This window comes from Aegilops tauschii, chromosome 3 (assembly GCF_002575655.3).
Source record: "Aegilops tauschii subsp. strangulata cultivar AL8/78 chromosome 3, Aet v6.0, whole genome shotgun sequence".
NCBI classification, from domain to species: domain Eukaryota; kingdom Viridiplantae; phylum Streptophyta; class Magnoliopsida; order Poales; family Poaceae; genus Aegilops; species Aegilops tauschii.
This window is the reverse complement of record NC_053037.3, coordinates 31,988,821-32,012,903: the sequence shown is the minus strand read 5'-3', so window position 1 is coordinate 32,012,903 and position 24,083 is coordinate 31,988,821. Positions and strand designations below refer to the sequence as shown.

At 45.0% G+C, this 24,083-nt stretch overlaps 1 protein-coding gene across 1 annotated transcript; it reads right to left on the bottom strand.

Annotated features, from left to right (window-relative positions):
* Positions 1 to 20,838: 20,838 nt before the first annotated feature.
* On the bottom strand, positions 20,839 to 22,371 carry LOC109761081 (E3 ubiquitin-protein ligase SINA-like 10). The gene is made up of 2 exons (XM_020319875.4): positions 21,817 to 22,371; positions 20,839 to 21,727 (listed from the first exon to the last, which is right to left on the bottom strand). The coding sequence occupies exons 1-2, from the start codon at positions 22,042 to 22,044 to the stop codon at positions 21,008 to 21,010; spliced, it is 948 nt and encodes a 315-aa protein (XP_020175464.2). The 5' UTR covers positions 22,045 to 22,371; the 3' UTR covers positions 20,839 to 21,007.
* Between the last annotated feature and the right edge of the window lie 1,712 nt (positions 22,372 to 24,083).

Below are 24,083 nucleotides of genomic sequence, written 5' to 3'. Positions count from 1 at the left end.
GGGGCAGTTCCACTTCCAGTGACCATTTCCTTTGCAGTAGAAGCACTCAGTTTCAGGCTTGAGTCTAGCTTTGGGTTTCTTCACGGGAGTGACAACTTGTTTTTCATTCTTCTTGAAGTTCCCTTTCTATTCTTTTGCCCTTTTGCTTGAAACTAGTGGTCTTGTAAACCATCAACACTTGATGCTCTTTCTTGATTTCTACCTTCGCCAATTTTAACATGGCGAAGAGCTCGGGAATTACTTTCGGCATCCCTTGCATATTATAGTTCATCACGAAGTTCTACTAACTTGGTGATAGTGACTAGAGAACTTTTTCAATTACTATCTTATCTGGAAGATTAACTCCCACTTGATTCAAGCAATTGTAGTACCCAGACAATCTGAGCACATGCTCACTGGTTGAGCCATTCTCCTCCATTTTGTAGGCCAAGTACTGTTAGAGGTCTCATACCTCTCGACACAGGCATGAGTATGAAATACCAATTTCAACTCTTGGAACATCTTATATGCTCCATGGCGTTCAAAACATTTTTGAAGTCCCGGTTCTAAGCCGTAAAGCATGGTGCACTAAACTATCAAGTAGTCATCATACCGAGCTTTGTCAAACATTCATAACGTCTGTATCTGCTCCTGCAATAGGTCTGTCATCTAGCGGTGCATCAAGGACATAATTTTTCTGTGCAGCAATGAGGATAATCCTCAGATCACGGACCAAGTCTGCATCATTGCTACTATCATCTTTCAATTTAGTTTTCTCTAGGAACATATCATAAATAAAACAGGGAAGCTATTTGCGAGCTATTGATCTACAACATAGATATGCAAATACTATCAGGACTAAGTTCATGATAAATTTAAGTTCAATTAATCAAATTACTTAAGAACTCCCACATAGATAGACATCCCTCTAATCATCTAAGTGATCACGTGATCCAAATCAACTAAACCATGTCCGATCATCACGTGAGATGGAGTAGTTTTCAATGGTGAACATCACTATGTTGATCATATCTACTATATAATTCACGCTCGACCTTTCGGTCTCAGTGTTCCGAGGCCATATCTGCATATGCTAGGCTCGTCAAGTTTAACCCGAGTATTCTGCGTGTGCAAAACTGACTTGCACCCGTTGTATGTGAACGTAGAGCTTATCACACCCGATCATCACGTGGTGTCTCGGCACGAAGAACAGTCGCAACGGTGCATACTCAGGGAGAACACTTATACCTTGAAATTTTAGTAAGGGATCATCTTATAAAGCTACCGCCGAACCAAGCAAAATAAGATGTATAAATGATAAACATCACATGCAATCAAAATATGTGACATGATATGGCCATCATCATCTTGTGCCTTTGATCTCCATCTCCAAAGTACCGTCATGATTTCTATCGTCACCGGCATGACACCATGATCTCTATCAACGTGTCGTCATATGGTCGTCTCGCCAACTATTGCTTTTGCAACAATTGCTATCGCATAGCAATAAAGTAAAGCAATTACATGGCACTTGCATCTTATGCAATAAAGAGATAACCATAAGGCTCCTGCCAGTTGCCGATAATTTCAAAAACATGATCATCTCATACAACAATTTATATCTCATCACGTCTTGACCATATCATATCACAACATGCCCTGCAAAACAAGTTAGACGTCCTCTTCTTTGTTGTTGCATGTTTTATGTGGCTACTACGGGCTTAGCAAGAACCGTTCTTACCTACGCATCAAAACCACACGATTTTTCGTCAAGTATGTGCTGTTTTAACCTTCAACAAGAACCGGGCGTAGCCACACTCAATTCAACTAAAGTTGGAGAAACTGACACACGCCAGCCACCTGTGTGCGAAGCACGTCGGTAGAACCAGTCTCGCGTAAGCGTACGCGTAATGTCGGTCTGGGCCGCTTCATCCAATAATACCGCCGAAGCAAAGTATGACATGCTGGTAAGCAGTATGACTATTATCGCCCACAACTCACTTGTGTTCTACTCGTGCATATACCATCTACGCATAAACCTGGCTCGGATGCCACTGTTGGCTAACGTAGTAATTTCAAAAAAATTCCTACGCACATGCAAGAACATGGTGATGCATAGCAACAAGAGGGGAGAGTGTTGTCCACGTACCCTCGTAGACCGAAAGCGGAAGCATTATGGCAACGCGGTTGATGTAGTCGTACGTCTTCACGATCGACCGATCCTAGTACCAAACGTACGACACCTCCGCGATCTGCACATGTTCAGCTCGGTGACGTCCCACGAACTCACAATCCAGCAGAGTGTTGAGGGAGAGCTTTGTCAGCACGATGTTGTGATGACGGTGATGATGAAGCTACCGGCGTAGGGCTTCGCCTAAGCACTACGACGATATGACCGAGGTGGATTATGGTGCAGGGGGGCACCGCACACGGCTAAGAGATCAATCATCAACTTGTGTGTCTATGGGGTGCCCCCCTCCCCCGTATATAAAGGAGTGTGTTGGGGAACGTGGCAATAATTCAAAATTTTCCTACGTGTCACCAAGATCAATCTAGGAGATGCTAGCAACGAGAGAGAGGGAGTGCATCTTCATACCCTTGAAGATCGCTAAGCGGAAGCGTTACAAGAACGCGGTTGATGGAGTCATACTCGCGGCGATTCAAATCGCGGAAGATTCGATCTAGCGCCAAACGGACGGCGCCTCCGCGTTCAACACACGTACAGCCCAGGGACGTCTCCTCCTTCTTGATCCAGCAAGGGAGAGGAGAAGTTGAGGGAGAACTCCAGCAGCACGACGGCGTGGTGGCAATGGAGCTCGTGGTTCTCCGGCAGAGCTTCGCTAAGCACTAAGGAGGAGGAGGAGGAGGTGTATGAGGAGGGAGGGCTGCGCCAGGGAAGAGGTGCGGCTGCCCTCCCACCCCTCCACTATATATAGGGGCAAAGGGAGAGGGGGAGGCGCCCTAGGGTTTCCACTAGGGGGCGGCGGCCAAGCGGATTGGATCTCCCTAGGGAAAATCCTAGGGACACTTGCCCCCCAAGCCAAGCAGGTGGAGGCTTGCCTCCCAAGCCAGGTGGAGGCGCCCCACCTCCCCAAGTAACATGGGAAAGGGTGTGGGGGGCGCACCACCCCTTAGTGGGCTGGTTTGCCCCTTCCCCTTTGGCCCATGAGGCCCTCCAACACTTGCCGGGGCTCCCGAAACACCTTTCGGTCATGTTGGCCATAGCCTGGTACCCCGGAACACTTCCGGACTCCAATACCCTTCGTCCAATATATCGATCTTCACCGCCAGACCATTCCGGAACTCCTCGTGATGTCTGGGATCTCATCCGGGACTCCGAACAACATTCGGTAACCACATACTATTTCCCATAACAACTCTAGCGTCACCGAACCTTAAGTGTGTAAACCCTACGGGTTCGGGAACCATACAGACATGACCGAGACACCTCTCCGGCCAATAACCAATAGCGGGATCTGGATACCCATATTGGCTCCCACATGTTCCACGATGATCTCATCAGATGAACCATGATGTCGGGGATTCAATCAATCCCGTATACAATTCCCTTTGTCTATCGGCATGTTGCTTGCCCGAGATTCGATCGTCGGTATCCCAATACCTTGTTCAATCTTGTTACCGGCAAGTCTCTTTACTCGTTCCGTAACGCATGATCCTGTGGCTAACTCCTTAGTCACATTGAGCTCATTATGATGATGCATTACCGAGTGGGCCCAGAGATACCTCTCCGTCATACGGAGTGACAAATCCCAGTCTCGATTCGTGCCAACCCAACAGACACTTTTGGAGATACCTGTAGTGCACCTTTATAGCCACCCAGTTACGTTGTGACGTTTGGTACACCCAAAGCATTCCTATGGTATCCGGGAGTTGCACAATCTCATGGTCTAAGGAAACGATACTTGACATTATAAAAGCTCTTAGCAAACGAACTACACGATCTTGTGCTATGCTTAGGATTGGGTCTTGTCCATCACATCATTCTCCTAATGATGTGATCCCGTTATCAATGACATCCAATGTCCATGGTCAGGAAACCATAACAATCTATCGATCAACGAGCTAGTCAACTAGAGGCTTACTAGGGACATGTTGTGGTCTATGTATTCACACATGTATTACGGTTTCCAGTTAATACAATTATAGCATGAACAATAGACAATTATCATGAACAAGGAAATACAATAATAACCATTTTATTATTGCCTCTAGGGCATATTTCCAACAGTCTCCCACTTGCACTAGAGTCAATAATCTAGTTCACATCACGATGTGATTGTAATGAATCCAACACCCATGGGGTTTGTTCATATCTCACTTGTGAGAGAGGTTACTAGTCAACGGGTCTGAACCTTTCAGATCCGTGTGTGCTTTACAAATCTCTATGTCATCTTGTAGATGCAGCTACCACACGCTACTTGGAGCTATTCCAAATAACTGCTCTACTATACGAATCCGGTTTTACTACTCAGAGTCATCCGGATAGTGTCAAAGTTTGCATCGACACAACCCTTTACGACGAACTCTTTCACCACCTCCATAATCAAGAAAATTCCTTAGTCCACTAGTTACTAAGGATAAGTTCGACCGCTATCATGTGATCCATTCCTGGATCACTCTTGTACCCCTTGACTGACTCATGGCAAGGTACACTTTAGGTGCGGTACACAGCATAGCATACTGTAGAGCCTACGTCTAAAGCATAGGGGACGACCTTCGTCCTTTCTCTCTCTTCTGCCGTGGTCAGGTCTTGAGTCTTACTCAATACTCACACCTTGTAACACAGCCAAGAACTCCTTCTTTGCTGATCTATTTTGAACTCCTTCAAAATCCTGTCACGGTATGCATTCATTTGAAAGTACTATTAAGCGTTTTCGATCTATCCTTATAGATCTTGATGCTCAATGTTCAAGTAGCTTAATCCAGGTTTTGCATTGAAAAACACTTTTCAAATAACCCTGTATGTTTTCCAGAAATTCTACATCATTTCTGATCAACAATATGTCAACAACATATACTCATCAGAAATTCTATAGTGCTCCCACTCACTTCTTTGGAAATACAAGTTTCTCATAAACTTTGTATAAACCCAAAATCTTTGATCATCTCATCAAAGCGTACATTCCAACTCCGAGATGCTTACTCCAATCCTTAGAAGGATTGCTGGAGCTTTGCATACTTGTTAGCATCTTTCAGGATTGACAAAACCTTCTGGTTGTATCACATACAACCTTTCCTCAAGAAAATCGTTGAGGAAACAATGTTTTGACATCCTATCTGCAAGATTTCATAAATAATGCAGCAACTGCTAATATAATTCCAACAGACTCTTAGCATCGCTACGAGCGAGAAAGTCTCATCGTAGTCAACTCCTTGAACTTGCCGGAAAACATCTTAACGACAAGTCGAGCTTTCTTAATGGTGACACTTACCATCATTGTCTGTCTTCCTTTTAAAATCCATCTGCACCCAACAGCCTTACGACCATCAAGTAGTTCTTCCAAAGTCTACACTTTGTTTTATACATGGATCATCTCTCGGATTTTATGGCCTCGAGCCATTCGTCGGAATCCGGGCCCATCATCGCTTCTCCATAGCTCGTAGGTTCATTGTTGTCTAGCAACATGACTTCCAAGACAGGATTACGTACCACTCTGAAGTAGCATGCATCCTTGTCGTCCTACGAGGTTTGGTAGTGACTTGATCCGAAGTTTCATGATCACTATCATAAGCTTCCACTTCAATTGGTGTAGGTGCCACAGGAACAACTTCCTGTGCCCTGCTACACACTAGTTGAAGTCATGGTTCAATAACCTCATCAAGTCTCCACCATCCTCCCACTCAATTCTTTCGAGAGAAACTTTTCCTCGAGAAAGGACCCGTTTCTAGAAACAATCGCTTTTGCTTCCAGATCTGAAATAGGAGGTATACCCAACTGTTTTGGGTATTCTATGAAGATGCATTTATCCGCTTTGGGTTCGAGCTTATCATCCTGAAACTTTTTCACATAAGCGTCGCAGCCCCAAACTTTTAAGAAACGACAGCTTAGGTTTCTCTAAACCATAGTTCATACGGTATCGTCTCAACGGAATTGCGTGGTGCCCTATTTAAAGTGAATGCGGTTGTCTCTAATGCCTAACCCATAAACGATAGTGTAATTCGATAAGAGACATCATGGTATGCACCATATCCAATAGGGTGCAGTTATGATATTCGGACACACCATCACACTATGGTGTTCCAGGCGGTATTAGTCGTGAAACAATTTCCACAATTTCTTAATTGTGTGCCAAACTCGTAACTCAGATATTCATCTCTATGATCATATCACAGACATTTTATCCTCTTGTCACGATGATCTTCAACTTCACTCTGAAATTACTTGAACCTTTCAATAATTCAGACTTGTGTTTCATCAAGTAAATATACTCAACATCTACTCAAATCATCTGTGAAGCAAGAACATAACAATATCCACTGCATTCCTCAGCACTCATTGGACTGCACACATCAAAATGTATTACTTCCAACAAGTTGCTTTCTTGTTCCATCTTACTGAAAACGAGGCCTTTCAGTCATCTTGCCCATGTGGTATGATTTGCATGTCTCAAGTGATTCAAAATCAAGTGAGTCCAAACGATCCATCTGCATGGAGTTTCTTCATGCATATATACCAACAGACATGGTTCGCATGTCTCAATCTTTTCAAAAACGACTGAGTCCAAAGATCCATCTACATGGAGCTTCTTCATGCATTCTATACCAATATGACTCAATTGCAGTGCCACAAGTATGTGGTACTATCATTACTATCTTATATCTTTTGGCATGAACATGTGTATCACTACGATCGAGATTCATTTTAGGTGCAAGACCATTGAAGGTATTATTCAAATAAACAGAGTAACCATTATTCTCCTTAAATGAATAACCGTATTGCGATAAACATAATCCAATCATGCTCAACGCAAACACCAAATCTCGATGGTAGAGGGAGCATGCGATGCTTGATCACATCAACCTTGGAAACACTTCCAACACATATCGTCATCTCACCTTTAGCTAGTCTCCGTTTATTTCGTAGCCTTTTATTTCGAGTTACCAACACTTAGCAACCGAACCGGTATCTAATACCCTGGTGCTACTAGGAGTACTAGTAAAGTACACATTAATATAATGTATATCCAATATACTTCTGTCGACCTTGCCTACCTTCTCATCTACCAAGTATCTAGGGTAGTTCTGCTTCAGTGACCGTTCCCCTCATTACAGAAGCACTTAGTCTCGGGTTTGGGTTCAACCTTGGGTTTCTTCACTAGAGCAGCAACTGATTTTCCGTTTCATGAAGTATCCCTTCTTTCCCTTGCCCTTCTTGAAACTAGTGGTTTTACTAACCATCTACAATTGATGCTCCTACTTGATTTCTACTTTCGTGGTGTCAAACATAGCGAATAGCTCAAGGATCATCATATCTATCCCTGATTTGTTATAGTTCATCACGAAGCTCTAGTAGCTTGGTGGCAGTGACTTTGGAGAACCATCACTATCTCATCTGGAAGATTAACTCCCACTCGATTCAAGCGATTGTAGTACTCAGACAATCTGAGCACATGCTCAATGGTTGAGCTTTTCTCCCTTAGTTTGCAGGCTTAAGAAACTTGTCAGAGGTCTCATACCTCTTGACGTGGGCACGAGCCTAAAATCCCAATTTCAGCTCTTGGAACATCTCATATGTTCCGCGACATTTCAAAATGTCTTCGGTGCCTCAATTCTAAACTGTTCAACATTACGCATTGAACTATCGCGTAGTCATCAAAACGTGTATGTCAGATGTTCGCAACATCCACAAACGACGCTCGAGGTTCAGCACACCGAGCGGTGCATTAAGGACATAAGCCTTCTGTGCAGCAATGAGGACAATCCTCGGTTTATGGACCCAGTCCGCATAATTGCTACTATCAACTTTCAACTAAATTTTCTCTAGGAACATATCTTAAACAGTAGAACTAAAGCGTAAGCTACGACATAATTTGCAAAGACCTTTTGACTATGTTCATGATAATTAAGTTCATCTAATTATTTAATGAACTCCCACTCAGATAGACATCCCTCTAGTCATCTAAGTGATACATGATCCGAGTCAACTAGGCCGTGTCCGATCATCACCTGAGACGGACTAGTCATCATCGGTGAACATCTCCATGTTGATCGTATCTACTATACGACTCATGTTCGACCTTTCGGTCTCTTGTGTTCCGAGGCCATGTCTGTACATGCTAGGCTCGTCAAGTCAACCTAAGTGTTTCGCATGTGTAAATCTGGCTTACACCCGTTGTATGCGAACGTTAGAATCTATCACACCCGATCATCACGTGGTGCTTCGAAACAACGAACCTTCGCAACGGTGCACAGTTAGGGGAACACGTCTCCTGAAATTTTAGTGAGGGATCATCTTATTTATGCTACCGTCGTTCTAAGCAAATAAGATGTAAACATGACAAACATCACATGCAAATCATAAAGTGACATGATATGGCCAATATCATCTTGCGCCTTTGATCTCCATCTTCGAGGCGCGGCATGATCACCTTCGTCACCGGCATGACACCATGATCTCCATCATCATGATCTCCATCATCGTGTCTTCATGAAGTTGTCTCGCCAACTATTACTTCTACTACTATGGCTAACGGTTAGCAATAAAGTAAAGTAATTACATGGCGTTTTCATTGACACGCAGGTCATAAATAAATTAAGACAACTCCTATGGCTCCTGCCGGTTGTCATACTCATCGACATGCAAGTCGTGATTCCTATTACAAGAACATGATCAATCTCATACATCACATATATAATTCATCACATCCTTTTGGCCATATCACATCACATAGCATACCCTGCAAAAACAAGTTAGACGTCCTCTAATTGTTGTTGCATGTTTTACGTGGCTGATATGGGTTTCTAGCAAGAACGTTTCTTACCTACACAAAAGCCACAACGGTGATATGCCAATTGCTATTTACCCTTCATAAGGACCCTCTTCATCGAATCCGATCTGACTAAAGTGGGAGAGACAGACCCCCGCTAGCCACCTTATGCATCAAGTGCATGTTAGTCGGTGGAACCTGTCTCACGTAAGTGTACGTGTAAGGTCGGTCCGGGCCGCTTCATCCCACAATGCCGCCGAATCAAGATAAGACTAGTAATGGTAAGCCAATTGAACAAATCATCGCCCACAACTACTTTGTGTTCTACTCGTGCATAGAATCTACGCATAGACCTAGCTCATGATGCCACTGTTGTGGAACGTAGCAATAATTCAAAATTTTCCTACGTGTCACCAAGATCAATCTAGGAGATGCTAGCAACGAGAGAGAGGGAGTGCATCTTCATACCCTTGAAGATCGCTAAGCGGAAGTGTTACAAGAACGCGGTTGATGGAGTTGTACTCGCGGCGATTCAAATCGCGGAAGATCCGATCTAGCGCCGAACGGACGGCGCCTCCGCGTTCAACACACGTACAGCCCGGGGACGTCTCCTCCTTCTTGATCCAGCAAGGGGAGAGGAGAAGTTGAGGGAGAACTCTAGCAGCACGACGGCGTGGTGGCAATGGAGCTCGTGGTTCTCCGGCAGAGCTTCGCTAAGCACTACGGAGGAGGAGGAGGTGTATGAGGAGGGAGGGCTGCGCCAGGGAAGAGGTGCGGCTGCCCTCCCACCCCTCCACTATATATAGGGGCAAAGGGAGAGGGGGAGGCGCCCTAGGGTTTCCCCTAGGGGGGCGGCCAAGCAGATTGGATCTCCCTAGGGAAAATCCTAGGGAGACTTGCCCCCCAAACCAAGCAGGTGGAGGCTTGCCTCCCAAGCCAGGTGGAGGCGCCCCACCTCCCCAAGTAACATGGGAAAGGGTGTGGGGGCGCACCACCCCTTAGTGGGCTGGTTTGCCCCTTCCCCTTTGGCCCATGAGGCCCTCCAACACTTGCCGGGGCTCCCGAAACACCTTTCGGTCATGCTGGCCATAGCCTGGTACCCCAGAACACTTCCGGACTCCAATACCCTTCGTCCAATATATCGATCTTCACCGCCGGACCATTCCGGAACTCCTCGTGATGTCCGGGATCTCATCCGGGACTCCGAACAACCTTCGGTAACCACATACTATTTCCCATAACAACTCTAGCGTCACCGAACCTTAAGGGTGTAAACCCTACGGGTTCGGGAACCATGCAGACATGACCGAGACACCTCTCCGGCCAATAACCAATAGCGGGATCTGGATACCCATATTGGCTCCCACATGTTCCACGTGATCTCATCGGATGAACCACGATGTCGGGGATTCAATCAATCCCGTATACAATTCCCTTTGTCTATCGGCATGTTGCTTGCCCGAGATTCGATCGTCGGTATCCCAATACCTCGTTCAATCTTGTTACTGGCAAGTCTCTTTACTCGTTCCGTAACGCATGATCCCGTGGCTAACTCCTTAGTCACATTGAGCTCACTATGATGATGCATTACCGAGTGGGCCCAGAGATACCTCTCCGTCATACGGAGTGACAAATCCCAGTCTCGATTCGTGCCAACCCAACAGACACTTTCGGAGATACCTGTAGTGCACCTTTATAGCCACCCAGTTACGTTGTGACGTTTGGTACACCCAAGCATTCCTACGGTATCCGGGAGTTGCACAATCTCATGGTCTATGGAAACGATACTTGACATTAGAAAAGCTCTTAGCAAACGAACTACACGATCTTGTGCTATGCTTAGGATTGGGTCTTGTCCATCACATCATTCTCCTAATGATGTGATCCCGTTATCAATGACTTCCAATGTCCATGCTCAGGAAACCATAACCATCTATTGATCAACGAGCTAGTCAACTAGAGGCTTACTAGGGACATGTTGTGGTCTATGTATTCACACATGTATTACGGTTTCCAGTTAATACAATTATAGCATGAACAATAGACAATTATCATGAACAAGGAAATACAATAATAACCATTTTATTATTGCCTCTAGGGCATATTTCCAACAGAGTGGAGGAGGGGAAGACGACCGGCCTCCTAGGCGCGCCCAAGGGGGGAGTCCTACTCCCGGTGGGAGTAGGATTCTCCCTTCCCTAGTTGGAGTAGGAGATGGAAGGAAGGGGAAGAGAGAAGAGAAGGAAGGAGGGGGCGCCGCCCCTCCCCCCTAGTCCAATTCAAACTAGGCCTTGGGGGGCATGCGACCTGCCCTAGGCAGCCCCTCTTTCTCTCCCCTAAAGCCCAGTAAGGCCCATATACTCCCTGGGGGGTTCCGGTAACCCCCCGGTACTCCGGTTAATGCCCGAACTCACCCGGAACCATTCCCATGTCCAAACATAGTCATCTAATATATCGATCTTTATGTCTCGATCATTTCTAGACTCCTCGTCATGTTCGTGATCATATCCGGGACTCCGAACAACCTTAGGTACATCAAAACACATAAACTCATAATACCGATCGTCACCGAACGTTAAGCGTGCGGACCCTACGGGTTCGAGAACTATGTAGACATGACCGAGACACGTCTCTGGTCAATAACCAATAGCGGAACCTGGATGCTCATATTGGCTCCCACATATTCTACGAAGATCTTTATCGGTCAAACCGCATAACGATATATGTTGTTCCCTTTGTCATCGGTATTTTACTTGCCCGAGATTCGATCGTCTGTATCTCAATACCTAGTTCAATCTCGTTACCGGCAAGTCTCTTTACTCGTTCCGTAATGCATCATCCCGCAACTAACTCATTAGCCACATTGCTCGCAAGGCTTATAGTGATGTGCATTACCGAGAGGGCCTAGAGATACCTCTCCGACAATCGGAGTGACAAATCCTAATCTTGATCTATGCCAACTCAACAAGTACCATCAGAGACACCTGTAGAGCACCTTTATAATCACCCAGTTACGTTGTGACTTTTGGTAGCACACAAAGTGTTCCTCCGGTATTCGGGAGTTGCATAATCTCATAGTCGTAGGAACATGTATAAGTCATGAAGAAAGCAATAGGAATATACTAAACGATCACGTGCTATGCTAACGGAATGGGTCAAGTCAATCACATCATTATCTAATGATGTGATCCCGTTAATCAAATGACAACTCATGTCTATGCCAGGAAACTTAACCATCTTTGATTCAACGAGCTAGTCAAGTAGAGGCATACTAGCGACACTCTGTTTGTCTATGTATTCACACATGTACTAACTTTCCGGTTAATAAAATTCTAGCATGAATAATAAATATTTATCATGAAATAAGGAAATAAATAATAACTTTATTCTTGCCTCTAGGGCATATTTCCTTCACAACCTTGGGTGGAGGAGGATCCCCTAGGATTTCAACAGGCAAGTTGTGTTTCAAAATAGGTCCCTGTTTAAAGAATACTTCATCTATTTCCCTTCTTTCATTCATAAACATATCATTTTCATGGCCTAACAAATATTGTTCTAAAGGATCATTAGGAGGCACGACAATAGAAGCAAGACCAATAATTTCATCTTTACTAGGCAATTCTTTATCATGGGGTTGTCTACAAAATTTAGCAAAATTAAAATCATGAGACATATCCCCTAATCCAATAGTAAACCATGATAGCAATGATCTCCTATTTTAACAGAAATAACAGGCATGCCTACAAGAGGTCTATGTTTATTTTTAGTATCGGGTCTAGCAATTCTAGCAGCTTCATCACAGAAGTAAATAACATGCCCATCAATATTATCGACCAAGAGATCTTTAACCGTAGCAATACTAGGTTCAACTTTAATTTGCTCAGAGGGTTTGGGTATTCTAATATTACTTTTGTTGACCACAATTGAAGCTTTAGCATGATCCTTTATTCTAACAGGGAAAGGTGGTTTCTCAATATAAGCGGTAGGAACAATAGGATCAACATTATAAGTGATAGTCTTTTCTTCAACTTTAATAGGTTCAGCTACTTTTACTTCAATGGGAGGATGATATTTAAACCACTTCTCCTTAGGAAGATCAACATGAGTAGCAAATGATTCACAGAAAGAAGCTACTATCTCAGAGTCAAGTCCATATTTAGTGCTAAATTCACGGAAAGCATCGGTATCCATAAAAGATTTAACACAATCAAACTTGGGTGTTATACCTGACTCCTTACCTTCGTCGAGTTCCCAATCTTCAGAGGTGCGTTTAATTCTTTCCAATAAATCCCATCTGAATTCAATAGTCTTCATCATAAAAGAACCAGTACAAGAAGTATCGAGCATAGAGCGATTATTGAGAGAAAGCCGAGCATAAAAATTTTGAATAATAATTTCTCTTGAGAGCTCATGATTGGGGCATGAATATAACATTGACTTAAGCCTCCCCCAAGCTTGAGCGATGCTTTCTCCTTCGCGAGGCCAAAAATTATATATATAATTACGATCACGATGAACTAGATGCATAGGATAAAACTTCTGATGAAATTCCAATTTCGATCAGTTGTAGTTCCATGATCCAATATCATCACATAGCCTAAACCATGTCAATGCCTTTCCCATCAAAGATAAAGGGAAGACCTTCTTCTTGATAACATCCTCGGGCATACCTGCAAGCTTAAATAATCCACAAACTTCATCCACATATATTAGGTGCAAATCGGGATGCAATGTTCCATCTCTTGTAGAAGGATTAGCTAGCAGTTTCTCTATCATACCCGAAGGAATTTCAAAGTAAACATTTTCAGTAGGTTCAGTAGGTTGAGGAGCAAATCTTTGCTCTACTGGTCGGGGTGAAGATACCCCGAACAAGCCCCTCAAAGGTTATTCTCCATAGTAACAGGTGACAGTAAATTTCAGCACACTATATAAATTTTTCCTTACCAAATTCCACTTACCAAAGGCGCTTCACTCCCCGGCAACCGCGCCAGAAAAGAGTCTTGATGACCCACAAGTATAGGGGATCTATCGTAGTCTATTCGATAAGTAAGAGTGTCGAACCCAACGAGGAGCAGAAGGAAATGACAAGCGGTTTTCAGTAAGGTATTCTCTGCAAGCACTGAAATTATCGGTAACAGATAGTTTTGTGATAAGGTAATTTGTGACGGGTCACAAGTAATAAAAGTAAATAAGGTGCAGCAAGGTGGCCCAATCCTTTTTGTAGCAAAGGACAAGCCTAGACAAACTCTTATATAAAGGCAAACGCTCCCGAGGACACATGGGAATTATCGTCAAGCTAGTTTTCATCACGCTCATATGATTCGCGTTCGTTACTTTGATAATTTGATACGTGGGTGGACCGGTGCTTGGGTACTGCCCTTCCTTGGACAAGCATCCCACTTATGATTAACCCCTCTTGCAAGCATCCGCAACTACAACAGAAGTATTAAGGTAAACCTAACCATATCATGAAACATATGGATCCAAATCAGCCCCTTATGAAGCAACACATAAACTAGGGTTTAAGCTTCTGTCACTCTAGCAACCCATCATCTACTTATTACTTCCCAATGCCTTCCTCTAGGCCCAAACAGTGGTGAAGTGTCATGTAGTCAACGTTCACATAACACCACTAGAGGAAAGACAACATACATCTCATCAAAATATCGAACAATACCAAATTCACATGACTACTTATAGCAAGACTTCTCCCATGTCCTCAGGAACAAACGTAACTACTCACAAATCATATTCACGTTCATAATTAGAGGGGTATTAATATGCATAAATGATATGAACTTATGATCTTCCACCAAATAAACCAACTAGCATCAACTACAAGGAGTAATCAACACTACTAGCAACCCACAGGTACCAATTTGAGATTTTGAGACAAAGATCGGATACAAGAGATGAACTAGGGTTTGAGAGGAGATGGTGCTGGTGAAGATGTTGATGGAGATTGACCCCCTCCCGATGAGAGGATCGATGGTGATGACGATGGTGATGATTTCCCCTCCCGAAGGGATGTTTCCCCGGCAGAACAGCTCCTCCGGATCCCTAGATTGGTTTCGCCAGGTTCCACCTCGAGACGGCGGCGCTTCGTCCCGAAAGCTTCGTTCTGATTTTTTCCAGGGCGAAAGACTTCATATAGCAAAAGATGGACACCAGAGGCCTGCCAGGGGGCCCACGAGGCAGGGGGCGCGCCCACGGGGTAGGGAGCGCCCCCACCCTCGTGGACAGGATGTGGCCCCCCTCTGGTGCTTTCTTCGCCCAATATTTTTAATATATTCCAAAACTGACTTTCGTGGAGTTTCAGGACTTTTGGAGTTGTGGAGAATAGGTCTCTAATATTTGCTCCTTTTCCAGCCCAGAATTCCAGCTGCCGGCATTCTCCCTCTACATGTAAACCTTGTAAAATAAGAGAGAATAGGCATAAGTATTGTGACATAATGTGTAATAACAACCCATAATGCAATAAATATCGATATAAAAGCATGATACAAAATGGACGTATCATGCGTTTAACATCCAACCACCTCAAAATTGTCTTTCCAATCTCAATATATTGAATCACCCACAAATGAGCCACGTATAGTCCTAAAAATCGTACTTCGACAATACCATATTATACTATCATTCAACTTTTATGCTAAGAGTGCCCTAATGTCACCTCGGGTATCCACAAGTTAATTACTAGACATGCATCATGTAATCTCACATTACTAGGAAAAGGCTAATTAGTGGCGCATCTGTTTTGGCCATTAATGGCGCACTATAGGTGCGCCACTATTATCACGCCATTAGTAACAAATAGTAATGGCGCATCTATAGTGCGCCATTACTATGCCTATCTGGTGCGCCATTACTATCTGACTTAGTAATGGCGCACCACATAGAAGTGCGCCATTACTAACAAATTTTTAAAAAAAAAATCAGAATTTTTTTTTCTATTTTTTTCTTAATCTCGGGTGACTATAGCTTAATCTCGGGTCAATATGCTTAATCTCAAGTCAAATCGCACTCCATGGTCAAAATTCCCACCAGCTCACTTCACGGGCACTTGTTGATATATCTATCATATCAATCCTATTAAACCTTGTTGATGTCTAGGACTTTGTTCATGTTCATGAGTGTGATGAAATTTTGAAAAAATATTTCAAACTTCCCTGTCATATTACGTATCATATTTTGAAAAAAAATTCCAAAAAAATGTGTATGACTTGGTCAAACCTTGGTCAAACTTAGTAATGGCGCACTTTGCATAGGTGCGCCATTATTAAGTTAAACTTAGTAATGGTGCACTTTGCATAGGTGCGCCATTACTATGTCAAACTTAGTAATGGCGCACCTACACAAAGTGCGGCATTACTAACTTTGACCAGGGTTTGACCAAGTCATACACATAGTAATGGCGCACTTTGTTGAATGTGCGCCATTACTATGTCAACTAGTAATGGCGCACTATCCCCTGGTGCGCCATTACTAACAATTTTTTTTCTAAACTAGTAATGGCGCATCATAGCAGTGGCGCACCACATACATGGTGCGTCATTAATGTCCATATTAGCTATAGCCCTTTTTCTAGTAGTGTCAAATCTAAAGTATTCAATCGAACAAAAGGAAATTTCAAAGGGCAGGACCCAAGTGGAGAGTGGCTTAGTGCCGTTCCAAAACCTCACCCTTGAACAACTAAATTGTTTTGCTCAAACCCAATAACCCGGCTCCAATAATCCAACCTTTTCATCCCCATCCTTCAGTCCTCAACCCCCTCTCTCTTATATTTGTTCATACTTTAGTCCAGAAAGGAGTTTAGATATGTAAGAAAGGGCAACCCTGCTCTTTCTAGGTTGGAACAAGATGGTGTTGAAAACATCACTTCTCTTCTGAGTTGAAAACTTGTTATGTGAACTTCATTAGTTGGACCTAGACTTAGGTGTTCCTTAGGACGGGCTTTAAAAAGCCTGACCCCCAAAACCTGAGCCCGGCTCGGCCTAAACAAATAAGAAGTGCATTTTTCCTATTAAATAACCTTATTTTAATTATTTTTGGGGCACATAAATAATATATTTTAACTATACATATATTAAAATCCTAATTTTGCATCATTTCGGGCTTATTTCAAGCTTGAGGGCTTTTAATTTAGGCCAGATCTGGAACTCGAGCCCGACCCAGCCATCGAGCTTTTGTTTCAGGTCGTTGAGCCGAGCTGACCATGCAGACGTCTAGTTGGAACCATCAATGACATCGACAATGTCAAGGTGCACGTTATCGCAGAAATGTTGTGCGTGTTCTCTTGGTAAATCTTTGGATTGAATTCAACCTGCGGCGCCCCTCATTTTCTAATCATTCAAGTTGCTACTGTTTTGCTTGCCTGGCCTGTGTGGAATTCGCAATCCACACTATACCACGAGCAAACCACTCGTCGCCTCCTACAATGCAAGCCCAAAACATGATCCATGCTCGCAACTTATCGTATCACAGTCACAAAACGGTCCATAGGGCAAACCTACCTCTGCCTACTTATGATAGATAGCAGGAGAGGAGGAGACGACGAAGGCAACACAGACTTTACTTCCATTATTCCATTTTATATTTTTAAAATTTTGTAAATTCATGTCTTTTTGGAATTTTGTAATAAATCGGATGAACATTTTTTAATTGGTGAATATTTTTCAAATTCGTGTTTTTATCTAAAATTTGAAACTAATTTATAAATTCAAATCACCAAATACTTTTTAAATGCGTAAACATTTAAAAAAATCATGAATACTATTTATTTTGGAACAAATTTTTAATCTGTGAAAATTTCATATCTGCAAACATTTATAGAAATTCTTGACTATTTTTAAATTTATAAACACTGTTTATACTTCATGAGCATTTCTTCATAATTCATGAACCTTTTCAAAATTCATAAACATATTAAATTTTCGATCATTTTCAAAATTGGTGAACATTTTAAAATTAAAGGACATTTATAAAAATTTATTAACATTATCTTGAATTATTTAACATTTTCCAAAATTTGGGAACATTATTTGTAATGCGAAAAATCTTTTAAACTGCATTTTTTAAAATTCTCATATTTGTGTAAATCCATGAACCTTAATTAATTTAAGAAGTTTTTTTGGAAATCCAGAATATCGGAAGCTTTTTGCCAACATTTTATAAAATCCCTACAACAGTTTTTTTTAGTGTCATAGTAGCTGGTTTTGGATTAAGAAATGACATAAAAAATCCTACAGCAGATGCGGATGCGGATTCAGAACGGAAATTATCCGTATGATTTACATATCCTTAAAAACTCATATGTTCTGAACCTCTCTCTATTGGTACGTGACCTTCGTCCATATGCAAATATGCTAGATCTTTCTAGTATGCCTTATGTGATTTGCTCTCTCAGCACACTTGTTATATTAGTAGATTGGATTAAGCTTAGGGCGACGCTACGGTCCGCCGGCCGATGTTTAGATTTTATCCGTCGCCTCAACGGCCATTGGATGCCGAACTGATAGCCGTCCCATCTAATGTTCGCGCCCCACATACCCACTCTTTATTTCCCGCAACAAACGCCCTGTTGCGGAAACAACACTATTGGCCCCGGCCCCGACAGAGTTGTGCCCTGCACGGCGCCGCCGCCAACCCACCGCAAAATCAGCCCGCCGCTAGCATGCAGGAACTAAATTGAAGTTTCTGCAACACTATGGCGCACCATGGTTGGATCTGACGCAAATTGAGCTCATCGAGGGGGCCTCCTTCGAGAACAGTCGCGACATGTACTCCAGCATGACGGCGACGAGCTCCCACACTGGGCACTCCTTTTGACGAAATCTGCAACTGAAGCTATATTTCTGAAACATGTGTCGTGTTGCAATGCTTGGCCTCGTATGCTCTAACATCGTGTGCTCCTCCAACGCTTTCTTCAACCGCGGCTATGTTTCTGAAGCAAGACTCATGTTGAAGAAAAAAACTTCGCTGTCGAACCATATGTTTCTGAAACAAGATCTGTGTTGTAGAAACTTTCTAAAACTAGATCCTGTTGCTGAAAAAAAAACTTCACCACTAAATCGTTTTTTATTTCTGAAACAAGATCTTTGTTGCAGAAACCGCCGATCTCTGATTCGTACATGCTTTAGTCGTCGCCGGCCACCGCTGATCCCGAGCAAGTCGTCATCGCCACCGTGGTGGATAAGGCCTAGTGGCCCAACGCCTTGCGCCGGCGCGCCTGTCCGCCGGCTCCCAAATCCAGCCGCTCGCCCTCTAATCCAGACGAGCCCCGAAACCCCCCTATTGTTACCCAGTTGCAGGAATGACTGTCTTGAAACAACAGATGAGCTGCAGGAAAATAGTCGCGGCTTCCAGACGAGCCCCGAAACCCCCCTACTATTACCCAGTTGCAGGAATGACTGTCTTGAAACAACAGGTGAGTTGCAGGAAAACAGACGCGGCTTCGGCGGACGCGGGCACGCTGTCGACCGTCTGATCAACACACGATCAAACGGCCACGAAGCCGGCGGACGGGCGCGCGCGCTCGGCCGGTAGAAGGTAAGCTTTTTCCTTAAGCTTAACCAAAAATTGCTTAATTTCCAAATCCAAAATATGTTTAGGCAATTTTTGTTGAGTGCTGTTGTTGCCGCTCTGAAACCCAAGTTCATAAATGTGAACATTGTCATAAAGGAATAATTGTAACCGGGATGTTCATGTGCCATTCTGCGATAACAAGCTGCTGCTTCGAATTAAGAGCATGTTCCGACTCCCTCCGCTCTGCAACTTCGTTCCGGAGCGGAGCGGCATCCAGTTATAATTTGTGGAGCAGCTAAACCGATGCTTCGCGTGCTCCGCTCCGTGATAGAGGAGTGGAGGGTTGCCCAACACAGTCTAAGTATCTCGAAACGATTTTGAACTTGTTTTCTCATGCACATTACTAAATGGTATTTTGATGTACTTGGAAAAGGCGCATGACTGCTGTTACTCGAGACTAGCGAAAACTACCCAGTTGCGTCTTGCCATCCTGAGATGTGGCCAACGAGCAATAGGTTGAAATTTGTGAAAGTAACTACATTTATAAATTTGTGGGGAAAAGATATGTTTGTTACATGAAGGCCGAAGCTATATTTTAGTTCTGTTCATTGATGAACTTACAACTGTGGAGGCTGAACAACGTCAGTCAGTTTTTTGTTTCCTTCTGGGGAAACATCATTTTAGTTCTGTTGATGTTGTCTGAAATCATTTCATCTTGTCCAGATAGTTCAGAACAGCACAAGCATGCATAGCTGATGTTATTTAGAGCAGGAAGTGTTCCTGATATGGTTCGAAAAAGAAGAGACAATCTATTGTGCTAGACTGCTAGTAGAAAATGCCTGAAATGCAGGACTTACTCCAACAAAATTTACGACTTTAATATATTTTACAGTTGCTGTGTTAACTCACACTCTCCGTCCCAAAATAAGTGTCTGTCGTGGTTTTAGCTAAAAATCTTATTTTGGGACAGAGGGAGTATTACTTTTGCGGGGTTTTCATCAATTTTCTATTTTGCTGGCCATTAGCATAACCTGGTAATGTTGTACATAATGAGTAATACTATCTTCACTGAAGCAGCAAAATGCTCAAGAAAGCAATGGAGCATGGGGGGAGGCACACAACAGTCCACCACGGGGCTGAGCTAAAGCTGCCTCTGATTCTGAGTTCTGATGGATAGCAGCAGAGGAGGATGCGACGGAGGTAGACGATGACTTTATGGCCGGTCAGTTCCTTTGTCGCTGTGGAGTGGCTGAGCGGGCAAAGGTGCGCCCCTTCCCGGACCGGGGTGGTTCAGACGGGGTGCCAGACGGCATGCGTCGTCAAGCACTTTGCACCAAAACGGCAAGCCATGGGTGGGTGCTGTGCTGTGTGCAGGAGTAGCCAACATGTAAGCTACTCTAGTCTCACATTTAATTTCACTGCAGGTTATCCGGATGACATTGCACTGATAAATTCATAATTAACAGCACGCACATAGTTTTAAGCTGGATCTCCAGACCATGGAGCACGAACTGAACTGACAGTAGTACAAGGGATACATCGATCGATCAGCGGGATCAGCGGGAGATCTTGTCGATGCGGATGTTCAGGGGAACTTCCAGTTCCATGGACGCCGCATCCCCGGCCACCGGAACCATGTACATCCGCGGCACGGCCAGGAACGTCAGTTCGTTCACGGCGACCACGGCGCCGGGCCTGGTGGTGCTCCTCATCTGGATGTCCACCAGGACCATGTCCGCCCTGCCGCTGTTCGCCCCAGCTGCCGGTTGCACCAGGTTCACCCACATCTTGCACGAGAAGCGCGGCTGCGTGGCCGCGCTCTGCCTGATGCACACCACCGAAACGGCGGCCGCGGCGGCCCCGAGCGCGCCCACGGTCAGGAGGAACGCGCGGCCGTCCTCCTCGCCGACGAGCAGCTGCCGCGGCCCCGACACCGGGACCTGGCTGGCCCGGCCGTACTGCACGGTGCGCACCGGCACCGAGTGGAGGTCCGCGAGGTGGCCCGCGAGCGCATGCGGCGCGCCGACGAAGCCGCAGCCGGTCTCCGTGCAGGCGCAGGGCGCGTGGGGGCAGGCGCTCTGGTGGTCGGCGGCTTCGTGGTAGGGCACGTACGTCTGGCACCCGGCGTGGGGGCACGCGATCTTGGTCGAGGACACGATGGCGTCCAGCGCGGGGCAGGGGTGGAAGAACCCGTTGCCGTCCTCGCACGTCCTGCACTGTCCGCCGGGCAGCAGGGCCACGCAGCCGCCGCAGCCCAAGTGCCCGCCTTTGTTGCACTGCACACAGATCGGAGTCCGGCCGTAAATCAGCACATCTGCACACAAGAATCCACCGGGGTGTGCAAGAAACAGAAAGAGGAAGGAACCTGGAAGACGGGGGGCTTGAAGGGGAGAGTGCAGAGCGGGCAGTGAAGCACGCTCATGTCGATCTTCACCGCGAGCTCCACTCTGGAGCCGTACCCCGCCTCCGCGGGAACGATTGCTCCTCCGTCGTCTCCTCCTCCGACCGCAAGATGCACGCCGACCTCCTGCTTCACATGGCCGTTGGGTAGCTCCAGCCTCGCCTTCTTGGCGCTCCCGTCGGCCTCCTCCATCGTCGACGGCGACCCCTGAACCTTTCACCAGGTGGAAGATCAAGGGAAGGGAGTGAGGACTGAGGAGAAGGGAGCTCGGCCGGCAAAAGAAGAGGAGCCCAAATGCCATTCACAGTATCACGAGCTTATTGTTCACTGCCGAGCTCAGGAGTCAGGACAATGGTTTCCCGAACTGAGTCTGGATCAGACGGACTGCAAACGGAGGCTTGGGCTCCGAGCCTTTCGCCTGAAATGCGCAAGGCATTGGGTGGCCGGCACTAGGCACGTGAAGGAGGACTAGAGGATGCACTGCGGCCTGCAGAAGTCTGTTTTCCTTGATTTCTTTCGAGCTCAACATGTCGCTGCTCCAACGATTCCATCTTTTGTTCCGTTTTATTTAAGTACTTCGCATCACTTTAAATACGATATTACTACACACGCGCGCAATAAACAACGGTCTCTACTGACCCCTCTACGTGGCCTCATCTATTTGGCCCCCTGATTTTCACTCGTGGGCCCGCCTCACTTAGTTCAATTCCAGTCAATCAGGTCCTAATAAGTTTTTTTAAGACTAATCAGGTCCTATTGAGTAATGCTACACACGGGGACTTTCTAAGGGCTTTACGGGCTAATTAAAGATTGATGGCTGTGATTTAGTTAAGTAGGGCGAGCCCCACCACTTAAAATTGGGCGGGTTGTTGGGGTGGGTGGGGGGGGGGGGGGGGCAATTGCATTAGGGCACGTCTTCACCCCGAGAAAGTCCGTTGGAATTTGCCCATGAATGTAGTATTATCGGGTCCTAATCACCCTGTAGATCTCCGTAAAGGATCTGTGAGTCTAGCATCTCTCCTTTAAATACTATAAAAAAAGATCCTAAAAGGAAAACTATCAAAAAAATCTCACTAATAATTCACCATCCTCGTAAAACCTTTCGTATGGGACCTAGAGCCACTTCACATTGAGATTAGAGTAATGCTATATCTACAAAAGTTTACTTATTTTTTTTACATACAAACTGATTTGTAGGATTATGATTGGTAACAGAGGGATGAACGGCTCCATCCCCAGTTGAAAAAAAATGGAAGGGGGGGGGGGGGGGGGGGGTTGTTCAAGTAAGGGAGTTAAGTAAATGTTTGTAGATCTAGCATTATTGTTGAGATAAAGTAGGGAAAATGATCAAGCACCCAAGTAAAACAGGCAAATGACCAAATCCTGATTTGATCGGGCGCGTCACTTTACACACCACTCTCTCTTGTTCTTCCAGGAAACAATATGTGCTCCCTTACTCCTCTCGAAACAGGCTAGCGCCTCATTTTATAGACATTGATCAAAGTACACGGCTGAACGATACACGATAAAGAGGTAGCAACGCCAAGCCACACCCTAGCACCATTAGTCTCCACAACACACCGCCCTTAAGAGGGAGGATGGCGGCAAGCGGCGTCGCTGCCGAGTCCGTAGCGGACATGCGTCTTCACTCGGATCCTTAACACGGAGAGAAGAACCATAACAACATCTTCAAGAAGAGAGCGGCACCCGTAGGGCGTCGTCCTCATCGTCGCTAAAGTGCGGAGATTTCGCTTGGCAGCTCACTCGTGCCATCACGATGTCACCAGGCCATCCATGACGAGTTCCAACTCCCGGATCTGGAGCTGGGCGACACCTATGGCAACGACATAGAACACGCCCAAGCCACCAGCCGCTATACCCCTTGCCGCCCACACGACCAAAAGGGTAAGCCACCACGGCCACCATGATGCCTTCCGGATAGTCAACCATGGGGACCACCGACGGGGCCGCCGCCTTGGCATCCCTGCCCCGAGACGTCGCCACCCAACCACCTCACTGCAAGCCAACCACAACAAGAAGATATCCTGATGGTTACAAATAGCTCCTCATAGGAGGATTCAGAGACATATAACCAATCATATTTTCCCCCGAGGTATATGCTCTAACTTGTGAGGGTTATATTTGTCATATTATGCATATGGGGGCCTTGCATTGCTTACTTTATACATCGCATATGGTATCTATTTAGTTTAGACATGCTTTGTGTAAAT